Genomic DNA, 12,250 nt, shown 5'->3' with positions numbered 1-12,250 from the left:
AAAGTTCGAGTAGGAAGGGAGATATCTTTAACATTGCGGACAGAAATCCAATGAGCCTATTTGCTAGTAACATTGAAAACCAGGTTGAGTCCATCCTAAAATTTATGGCTGACTCAGGTGCGATAGAGCACATAAAATCGAACAAGCACGTCCGCCGAATGCAGACGTATGTGACCGACGCACATAAGAAATCCAGCCTTTAGATAATAACCGTAAACAAACAAAAAATATACTGATTGAATTTAGTTGGTTAATAACAAAAGAGAACAACTTGAATATTAGTTTCTTAAATATTCTTTATTACAATTTAAAAAAAAATTACTTAAAAGAGAAATTATTTAGCAATCAATTGGTAAAGAAACTGGCAAAGTTTACTTCTAGGGACAATTTTGAAAAATCGCAATCGGTACATTCCTTGCGGAGTAAACGCCGAACATATAAATGAAACAGTACGTTTTTTGCAATAAAAATCGTTAGCAATGAAAAAATGCAACATTTTTTTGGGACCAATCTGTTCTGAGCTCGCATTCACGATTAGACTTTCCGATGGTCGGTTAAGTCAACGATACAACGATATCAACGGTTACAACGATTGTAAGTCTTCGTTCGAACTGGAGTAAGTGTGCGGTAAAGATGGTGGATCAGGCGTCCACCAGCCAGGAATGGATGCTATGATAGAATACGGACCAGGAGTCCGTCAGGAGACAATGCACACTTACTGGGGTAAGTTACCCCAGTAAGGGAGCGGTAGAGATGATGGAGCATGCGTCCACCATCTACTTGGGTAAAGAGTAGTTGATCAGGCGTCAGCTACGCGTCAGAGACGTCATTCGGAATATTTACTGAAGCAAACTACGAGAATTCCGAGCGAAGGTCGCTGAGTGAACAGAAGTTGTTCACGAGGAATTCTGCACAAGACTGACTGCGTTTACAGGGCTGTCAACGAGGAGCCCTCGAGGGGCGTGTCGACCGTGTAGGAGTTGACCAGGAAAAGACAATCGGCAGGACTCAAAATGGTGATGAGACCAATTGGCAGCACGGCAAGCGGTCGTGAAACAACACCCCGTTTTGAAAAGTCAAAAATACCGCCATCTGCGGTACATGTGAGGGTCGTTGGTGCTTGTCTTCTCCTTAAAGGACAGTGTCGTGTTGGTTCGACGTTAGCAGACCAATGCACAGTTTATGATGATAGAAGGAATGTCCTTCGTGAAGTGGTACGTTAAGTTTGGCTCCCAAAAAGGCTATTTGGTCATAGTAAGAATAGGAAATATCGTGAAAGGATCGTAAAACGTCTGTCGATAGTTACAGTCCAATTGTATTTTCGGACACAAATCCCTCTTTGTTCGAGCTTATTTCTGTCTTAGGGGAGGAAGTTTCCAAATTGTAAAGCAATGACTTTTACGTGTTCAATTGTTGCCTTGACCCGCTTAAGAGACCTTTATGGTAAAGGCATTTTTCTAGTGAATAAAATTGCTCGAGGACGGAGTCCAAGCCTTTTACGGTTGGTGTAATAAATTAAGAATAGATATCCGCATAGGCACATGGTAGCCATGTACCGTGTAACACAATCGGAAGACATACTCTACAAGAGGGTTTCTTACTCTACAAAAGGTTTCGTTCCGATTGGTTCACCCGTTTCGGAGTGATAGGTGAACATACGTTTAAAAAAAATATACAGCTTAAATTGAGTAACCCCCCCCCCCCCCTTCGAAGTCGGTTAAAAACGATGATGCACTTGTCACAAATAGTATTAATCAATTGAGGAAAACATAGGACAAAGTTATCAAATTAAACGAACAATATATAAATACGTAGAAAGTAAATAAAAGTATGAAAAATTGTTATTATGCCTTTATTACTTAAAACCGATTGAATTTTTGCAGTTACCCAATAAGAGTCAACAATGTACAATAAAATTAACTGTAAAATAGGAATTTATTAACATAACATTAATTCTCACCTGACAAATATCTCGACATGGAGGACAAATTAGAGCACCTTTATGAAGCCAACTATTTTGCATTATTCTAATAGCGATTTCTTGACCTGCATGATAACAGGTATAAGTGTAATTCGCAACCTGTAATATAAAACAAATTTTATGTTGTATATTTTAAGAAACAAAACATTATTTAAATAATTACTTATTTTACAGTAATATAATTATTCAGCAATGTATGCAACTCGTAACACTAACCATAATATGTAATCTTCCAGCTTCACATTTGTATTGATAACAACCAGAACCCCAATGTTGCCACTGTCGAGCTTGCTTGCAGGTTCTTTCTTCCCACATTTGATTTGTATGATCGAAGCATCGTGAATGTGGTCCATATTTTTCTAAAGCAAAATTCTTGTCTGGATCTAAACAATAATTAAATAAATAATTAATTAACTTGAATTAGTACGATAGTAGACCACTTAGTAGCAAACCATTTGTTTTTACCTTAAACGATCAAAGGATAACCATTTGTTAACAATACTAAAGATAAGAAATTATAATCTGAATTAACAATTTATTATTTCCTATACCAAAATAGATTTAATTTACAGGGTGCTCCCTAAAGAGTGCATAAGTGATGAGGAGGTAATTGCCGAGGTAATTCTAAATAATTTTTTTTTCGCTAAAATATCAGTTAACACTTCACTTTTGAATTATTTACAAAGAACACTACACAATTCGACTGCGTGAGCTGAATTACGAGAATGTTGGTTACTGACTACGTTTGACGGTGATCGTGAACAAGCACGTTGATACCGCGTTGGACTCCGTGAACAAAGCACCACTCTACAGGTAAAAAACTTTTTCATTTACTTTTGCAAGAAGAATGTGTAATTTCGTTGAATCTGAGGTTCGTTGAGATTTTTGAAAGCAGAATAGTGGTCTGATCAATGAGTCTGACGTACAGTGTTCCAAAGAATCTAGCTGTATAAGGATAGTGAATCGGTTCTAGCATGCTATTTGTCTAAAGAACAGTTGCAGACAATTTTAACCCTTTATCCCAGCTGATAAAGGAGATATGAGGGTAACAACCATAAACTTTACTATTTTTTTCTCGAAAACTGTTTAAGATATTTGAACATACTAAAGTGCAAATAATAGGTACTCATTAGTAACTTTTATCCGCTGAAAATAAATAAATTTTTGAAGTTGATTTTTATAAACAATCCCTTGAGTGACACCCACCGAAAAAATTGAGAATTATCCTTCTCTATTTAACTATTATCTGTAAAAGTTTCAAGAGTGTCAGATGGGTACAACATGGTTAAAAAAAATTAAACCAATGCAACGCCTCTTCATAAGACAAAGCCAGGCTGAACGTTAATGGCGCTTAACTTAACCGATCTACAAGGGAACACGTTGCAGCTGTCCGCCACGTATCTCATAGCAGAAACAGCTTTTAGAAAAATATGAACTCCCCTTTCCCAAAACTGTGCATTTTTGAACAAAGAATTTGGTTAACAGTCATTTATTTAAATAAGAGATTAACAATTTAAACTTTTTAATTAAGTTTTCTGTTCTTAACTTTTAACATCCGTGTGTTCACGGTGTTCCTCGTTTTAGGTCCTGAAAAAAGTTAATCGTGTTTTAGGCTAGAAATGGTACATTTAATCCTCTGCGATATATTTTAAAAATTGGCGAATTATTATAACAGTTATATTAGTATTATCACTAACGAGGGGATCTACCCAAGGGTTATGCTCACTTATTAATGAAACTTTGCCACCTGGTAGAGCTCGTCGCCCTGAACACGCCTATACCCCCTTTTGGGGGCAGGTGGCTAATTGTTTAAAAGATATTAACAATTAAAGTTAGTTACTTCTTACATTGAAAAGCATGACAAACTAACACATACAAATGCTTAGCTCCGCGGTAAAACGCTTGACTCGCAATCTAGTTGTCTACGGTTCTTCAAGTCCATGTATTCCCAACTTTTTTTTTCTTTTTTCTTTTTAATGATAATTTGTCTCTTTTTGAATAACTATTACAATTGTGCTATAATTATTGCATTTATTAATAATTAATTATATGTGCTGAAATTTTTATAGAATTTAAGTTATCTTTTCTATCCAATACGTACATTAACACCCTTACCGCATTCAAAATTTACACGCGTTTATTTGTTATTATTTGTTTTTACATGTTCAATTTATTTAATTATATTTATTTAGTTACATTCATTGATACTACCGTGCAAATTTATAATTTATATTTACAACATTAGAAGAAGACGCAGAAGACATTGGTGAAGAATCTAAAACAAGAGGACAGAAATTATATATGTATTTCATGCAAATTAATTGTGTGTGTGTGTGTGTATAATAACAAATAAATGCGTGTAAATTTTGAATGCGGTAAGGGTGTTAATGTACGTATTGGATAGAAAAGATAACTTAAATTCTATAAAAATTTCAGCACATGTAATTAATTATTAATAAATGCAATAATTATAGCACAATTGTAATAGTTATTCAAAAAGAGACAAATTATCATTAAAAAGAAAAAAGAAAAAAAAAAGTTGGGAATACATGGACTTGAAGAACCGTAGACAACTAGATTGCGAGTCAAGCGTTTTACCGCGGAGCTAAGCATTTGTATGTGTTAGTTTGTCATGCTTCTCAATGTAAGGGGTAACTAATTTTAATTGTTAATATCTTTTAAACAATTAGCCGTCTGCCCCCAAAAGGGGGTATAGGCGTGTTCAGGGCGACGAGCTCTACAAGGTGGCAATGTTTCATTAATAAATGAGCGTGACACTTGGGTAGTTCCCCTCGTAAGTCGTTCATTTAGAAAAAATAAATTTTTGTTTATGTGGATCCAGCTCTATTAAAAAATCGAATGCGGTGTTACGATTCCTTCGCGGAAATTTCTTTATATGGAGTCGGATGAGCACACCCGGCATAAACAATCATCTAGAAAATTCGAGACCAACGTGAAGCAAGGGCGCGGTCCCTCGGGTCACGTAGAGTCCGTCCCCACCACTCTTTTTACTCCAATTTTTAGGTATAAAAAGCGTGGCGGCGAAGGCACCTCGGGTCTAGTTGAAGTCTACAAAGGGTTCGATACACGTCAGTACATTTCTCTTACGGATAATCTCTGCAACGAGGAAACTCTGCGAGATCGGGTATTCAAGTACCCTTCAAGCACTCAGTAACTATACAGTACGTTGTCTGCTGTTAAGCATTATTCGGATCGCTGTAGTCCGCCTCCGTTTGCTCGCGTTCGTGAAAACCGAGAAGGATTAGATTCTTGCTTCACGGAATCGAAACTGAACTCTTATTATTCAACTCATTTAAACTTGTGAATTAGAATTTAACTCGTTGAACACCGCGACAATTACACACAACAATTGTAAGGTTCCGGCAAAGAGAATACATTCATATTACATATTTAACTTATCTATTACCATTCAATTATATTGACTAGTCCAGAAAACCCACTACGGTATACCTTTACCGCTCGAGGTACACCAATCAAGTTACGAGACCTAATACTAACATTTCCTGTGGCTCCCTACGTTAGCCATACGTAGGTTCGTCTCCGCGTCTACTTCCTTAGGCTCCCAGTGCTAATAACAGCACTGGTTAAGCTATTAACAATACCATAACCAAAATTTTGCCCCGGCTACGCAGCCGCCCCCTCCAGCTCGTAATAGCGGTATGACTGTTAAGCGCATTTTTATTCAAATAATATATCTGTAGGTGCCGCTGTACAAAGCCGCAGCACCGTTGTAAAGAACATAGGCTTTTATGACCAATACTGTCTTTAACTTTCCATAAGCATGAATAATAGCGCAGAACAGTTCTAATATTTATTTTTAAGGACAACGGTGCAAACTTGTTTCGCTCCCACTTACTTAAAACGAGAAACATCTTAATTAAATTATACAGGGTGTCCAACGACTACATCAACAACCGAAGAGGGATGATTGACAAGGTGATTTTAAACAACTTTTTCCTTTGCCAAAATGTTGATTATGGCTTCGTTTTCGAGTTATTAACAAAAAACACTGGCCAATCAGAGCGCGCCTTTAGCACGGGTTGAATCACGAAAGTGTTGGGTTTGTTCTGCATTCAAGCCGTGGTCGTGATCAAGTGCATCAGCATGCTTGTTCATGAGCAACTAATAATTCGATACTATTATTCTTTTCTTTTTTTCATTCATTATTCCATACAACTTTTGCCCAACGAGTTCTACTATACCAATGTGGTGCTGATGCACTTAATCACGACCACGGCTTGAATATTAAGTTTTTAATTTGTGCGCAGTGCAATAGCAACGCGACAGTGAATACAAATGTTTATTTCGTTAAAAGAATCGGTCCCTTTCGGACTACGTAGTGAAATTCTGTGAAAAGTGATAGTGACCGTGTGGTTGAGTGAGTTCAATGATCCAGTCTGAAGATCAGCTGTTCTTCGTAACGTGTTCTCTCCTCGAATGTTCAGGATCGGCACAATGACCCAGTAACAGCAAACCATTTTCATTGCAACTGGGTCATTTACGGACGAATGGGTAAGTTTTATTTACATTATTTTTGAATGTTTTCCAATTCAACAGGTTTATTAGTTATTCCATTTTAATCCTTTTTTATTACAGTATTGCCTCGAAATAAGCAAGTGGCTCGGGACCGAACCGTTGCTTATTTCGAGGGAGGTAGCTATTCGGCTTGACTTTGTTCTCGAACGGGACGATAGAGAACGCGAGAAACGAGTGAGAGATCCGAGGTAGCGGCAAATCATAAAGTGATCGGCCGAGCAGCGATGTTATTTTTTGAACAAGGATAGAATGTAGCATGCCCTCTCGTTCTCGCACTCTGCGTTTGCGAAGGCATGTAGAATGACATGAAAAGATGTTTTAAATGCCACTCTTGAAAAATAAATATTAGTTTTTTATTACTTTGCTTAAGATTTATTTCAATGTTGTTGAATAAAATCGTACGTCTTGAAGAAGATGCGGCCCTGTAGGTACCTGAAGGTTTCTTGTCCCTTCATGCAGACACGTCATGACTTTTCCGGAAAAACCCAACAATCTGTACCTGAATCGGTGCATACAATTCACACCATTCCGGCTTTGGTCAGTCTTTAGACAACCGTTGCTGGAGTAGTACATAAAGTGAAAATCGATAGTGTCAAAAGTTGTGCAGTTTTTTTGTGATCATGGCGGAAATTCAAAAAAAGAAGAGAGTTTTTCTATCAGTGGAGCAGAAGATGCAAATTGCCGAACAATTACAGAAGGGAATGACGGTGAAGGCACTTTCTCGAGAATATGGAGTATCGCCGGATGTGATTCATCGGATTCGACGAGAGTGTACACTCCTATCCGCTTTTGGGACCCGCGGGGGCCATGTATTACAGCATAAAAATCGAAGAAGATCTTCGGTCGAAGATTTAGAAGAGCGATTGTATACATGGTTCGTTCAACAACGAGTGATGGGAAACCCCATAACAGATTTGCTGTTGGTGGAAAAGGCCCGCGAAATGTTGGCTGCGCACGGAGGAACCTCATATGCCGGAAGCAAGGGCTGGTTGTGGAGATTCAAACAACGCTATGCGATCCACTTAGCCCATGCTCATGGTGAAAAAGCAAGTGCTGACAAAGATGGTGCGCAAAATTTCATAAAAACATTCAATGACAAAATCGCGGAAGAGGATATAAATTTAAATTTAGTCTTTCATATGGACGAAGCAGGCCTTTTATGGAAAACTATTCCTTCGAAAAGCCTTATAACAGATACTGAAAGTAAATTGGAAGGCAGAAAATTAAAAAAGGATAGGGTGTCCATTGGTTTGTGTAGTAATGCAACTGGCACCCATAAATTGGCCCCGATTTTTATCCACAAATTTCAAAATCCACGAGCTTTGAAAAACTGCAGAAATTTGCCAGTGGTTTACAAATCACAGCGTCAAGCGTGGATGACGCAAGAAATTTTTAATTCCTGGTACGAGGAGCATTTTAAACCTAGCGTTGAAATGTACAAAACAGAAAGCGGTATGTTAGGTAAAGTCGTTCTGTTGGTGGACAACTGCTCCAGCCATAAAACTATGACACCCCAAGTACATGAAAATTTTGAAATTATTTATCTACCCCCCAATACGACATGCCTGATACAACCCATGGACCAAGGCGTTATTGCCAAATTTAAAACAACCTACAGACATAAGATGTTACGCCGAGTTTTGCAATATGAGCAAGGAATACAGGAGTTTTATTGTAAATTTAATATTAAAGACTGCATAAATTTAGTGGCGGAATCATGGACGGATATTACATCTGCCAATCTGCAAGCCAGTTGGAATAAACTTTTCTGCAGGGAATCCGAACAAATTGATATATGGAATACTTCCATACACTCCGAAATGACGGACATTATTAATGCTCTCACGGGCGAAAATAATGACAGCGAAGAATTGAACACCGTACTTACACATTTGGAGGAACAGGAGGCAATGAATTATGAAGATGACAGTACGGCGATGGAAATAGAAAGAAGTGGAAATGAAGAAGAAGAAAAAGAGGAAGAACATGATGATACACAACAAATCCAACCAACTGAAGCAGAGAGAATTGAAAAAAAGAAGAGGGACTTAATCATATTTGAAAATATTATTAAGGAGTATGGTAATGATAACGAAGCAACCTTAATCATTGGGGAGGCACTTAAACCAATTTTAGAAAAAGAACCGCTACGGAGAAAAGAAAGCCAACCGTGAAAAGACTAATATAAGGTAAGATAAGATTTTCTGAAATAATAGTAGAAAAAAAACAGAAACTAAATCTACTCAAAAAGTTAATTATAATTTTTTTACAGGACATCACCTTTTCCACTGTCGTATCGACAAGGAGTTTTGTATATTTTGTATATTTTGTATATTTTGTATATTTTGTATATTTTGTATATTTTGTATATTGTTGTTACTCACAGTTAATACATATACCAGTATGTCAGTATCATCCGGAGCGAGTTCTTTATTTCGAAGAAAATATACCAGACTGAGAAAGCATTATATATATTCCATCCTTCTTTTACTAACCGCTGTCACTGCTCAGTCGAGCGTGAAATTTATTACCCTAAACATCGGCTTCGCGCTTTCATGGACCTCTCACTCATATCTCGTACCTCTCACTTTGCGGGCGATTTCAAACAAAGAAGAAGGGATAGCGACTTGCTTATTTCGAAGTCGAGACCACTTGCTTATTACGAGGCAATACTGTATGTGGAAACTTTTTTTATTTCCAAATTGTGTATTTTTTTCCATATTTTTTTCAAAAAAGATTACAAAATATTTTTTTTTTAAAAACCTATCGTACAACTAATAACAATGTGGAATTAATTCGATTTATTCACTCTACATGAATAATTCATTACTTTATTCGTTGTTCATGAGCAATCAATAATTCGATACTATTATTCTCTTGTTTTTCTTATTCACTATTCGATGAAACTTCTGCCCAATGAATCCTATTATACCAACGTAGTACCGCTGCACTTGATCACGACTGCGCAGAGCATATCCAACACTCTCGTGGTTCGGCCCGTGCTAACGGCCCGCTCTGATTGACCAGTGTTTTTCGTTAATAACTCGAAAACGAAGCCTTAACTATCATTTTGGCAAAGGAAAAAGTTGTTTAAAATGACCTCGCCAATTATGCCTCTTTGGCCCCTACCCCAGTTCTGGGACACCCTGTACAGAGTGGTCCGCATATCTTGAGACAGGTCAATATCTTCTAAACAACACATTGTTGGAAAAAATGTTTCAGACAAAAGTTGTCATGTGTCAGAGGCAAATTGGATGGTCGGAATGGATTTTTTCAGTGGGTGGTCCTCAAGGTCATATGAAGGTCAACTTAATTTTTTTAAATGGAACCCCCCATTTTTTATTATACTACCATATTCTCTAGGAGAATATAGGTGACTTTGGTCCGAAAGATTTTTTCGTGGGTCTTGAGATAAACTATTAAATATTTAAGAGGATGTGATGGGTAAAAACACGTATAAGGAGCATTGTATTTATAATCGCTTTATAATTTTCCACAAACATTTTTATTTATTATTTAAGAAGGTGCTCAAAGTGTTGACCACCAACTTCAACACCCTCTTTAAGTTGGTTTATTACATACTGTGTAATATATAAAAGTTTGTCTACCAAAGTTCTTGACTCATTAGTAAAAATCGTCAGTTGGCTCGTGTAAAGAAACAAGCTTGTTTCCTTCGACGGAACAATACGTAAGGATTTCGTTTGCTGGTTTATGACAGATTCGCAATGTAAAAGCTATTTCTGAGTTAAGACGTTTTACAGGTAATGCTGGCAATAGAGTAATTTTTCGTTTTTATCCGACTTCGAAAAGGAGGAGGATACTCAATTCGATCAGTATATCTTTTTTTTATTTTATTTTTTTTATTATTTTTTTTTTACCTGGCTTTGTTCACCGATTACTCCGAGACGGATGGACCAATCGGAATGAAATCTTTTGCGTCTTGTAGGATATGTCTTCCGATTGGTCCCGTTATAAAAACATTTCGCATTTTTTTATTCCGAACGGTTTTCCTTATTGCAAATTACGTTCTGGTTCAAGGAATGCACCGATTGCGATGAAAGTTTTCACATTTCATAGATCATTCCACGATGATTCCATTCCCCAAAATTTATGTAACTTCTTATTGTTAATAACTATTGCTATTATAATAAAAAGCCTATTCTTTAGGGTTACCCTCCAAGGAATATACGGATCGCGATTTTTCAAAGTTGTCCCTGCAAGTAAACTTCGTCAGTTTCTTTACCAATTGGTTGCTAATATGGTATCCTTCAAATACTGCTCGTTCCACTAAAAAGTGTGAAATAAAATAATTTTTAACAAAAAAAAATCCGACTTCGAAATGCACTAAAAAGTATAAAATAATTTCTATTTCATTTATATCTGTATTCCACAGCTATTAATACAATCTACTTAATCGTTAAATAGGATACTAAATATATTTCAACCTTTTCGGAGGCGGCGCAAAATTAAAAGTACCGGACTATACGATCCTGCCAATAACGATTTGATTGCGGTACGGCAAACTTGGTAATTAATGAGTCGTAAGAAAACGTATTCTACAATATCATTCATAGTGTCCGTTCGTCTAGTGTATTTTGTAATTTCAAATAAATCATTGAAATTTTAATTTATTGAATATTCGAAAGCTTTTATCAGATGATTATGTTAATTACTTTAACGCTTTTATTAAATAATTAGATTTATGATATTTCTTGCGGTTAAACTTGGACTCCAAAGTCAGTGCTTTTTCACTAGACGAACGGACACTATGATTGATATTGTATACTGCATTTCACGAGAGACCATACTTAATTTGCGCAGCTCACTAGGTCTAGGAAGATTTTTAATAACGTGTGGGATTCCCCTCTACAGCTTGTTTCATAATTTGCGATCATATAAATGGTGGACAGAAATATATTACGTACGCTAATTGATAAGCGATGTTGGTGTGGTAAAGATACACGATATAATGAAATTCCTATTATTTTTCAAAGAAAAAATTATATTTATACAATGCATTTAGGATCTTTCATTTTCGCTTCGTCCTTAATAGCAAATTCTGTGTTATAAAATCGGTAAAATGTTTGTTGAAAATTATAAAGTGATTATAAATATAATACAATGCTCCTTATACGTGTTTTTATTACTCATCACATCCTCTTAAATATTTAATGGTATATCTCGGGAAACTGACAACCCACGAAAAAATCTTTCGGACAAAAGTTACCTATTTTCTCTTAGAGAATATGATGGTATAATAAAAAATGGGGTGTTTCATTCAAAAAAATAAAGTCCACTGAAAAAATTCATTCCGGCTATCTAATTTGCCCCCTGTTGGGATCCGGGTGAAGAAACGATTGCTTTTTAAAATATAAAAGTTTATTCAAACGTTCCTCGTGGCACGCCGAACTCAACTTAACGCAATTTACAGTGAATCGGAAATACGCAGTGGAATAACGCGAGTACTTTAGTTGGTGATTGAATCTGGAATTGGCCCCTGACCTATTGTCACGATGTATATATATGTCTTCTTCGCTTAGTGGGGGAGGATGACTCTAACTCTTGATGCGTGAGAACGGAGGTAAGACTATCGCTGATGAGTCGGAGATCGCGGAATTGGATGGTGGGACATCCGGCCTAGAGTTCCACGAATTATTGGTATTGGATGGTGGGATATCCGGCAGTGAGTTCGACGAATTATTGGTATAGAAT

General features: G+C 36.7%; 1 protein-coding gene across 1 annotated transcript in view; it reads right to left on the bottom strand.

Moving 5' to 3' along the window:
• The window catches only part of LOC114880352 (leishmanolysin-like peptidase), a gene marked incomplete at its 5' end in the record, with an annotated part of 296,152 nt that overhangs the window by 16,302 nt on the left and 267,600 nt on the right, over positions 1-12,250 (bottom strand). Inside the window, 2 exons of the mRNA XM_046287191.1 lie at positions 1,961-2,080; positions 2,198-2,364. Coding sequence (XP_046143147.1) covers positions 1,961-2,080; positions 2,198-2,364 — 287 coding nt within the window. The remainder of the gene's footprint in view (positions 1-1,960; positions 2,081-2,197; positions 2,365-12,250) is intronic.

This window comes from Osmia bicornis, chromosome 9 (genome assembly GCF_907164935.1).
Source record: "Osmia bicornis bicornis chromosome 9, iOsmBic2.1, whole genome shotgun sequence".
Classification (NCBI taxonomy): Eukaryota; Metazoa; Arthropoda; class Insecta; order Hymenoptera; family Megachilidae; genus Osmia; species Osmia bicornis.
Note: the sequence above shows the minus strand (reverse complement) of the source record. Positions and strands in the feature narration are given on the sequence as shown.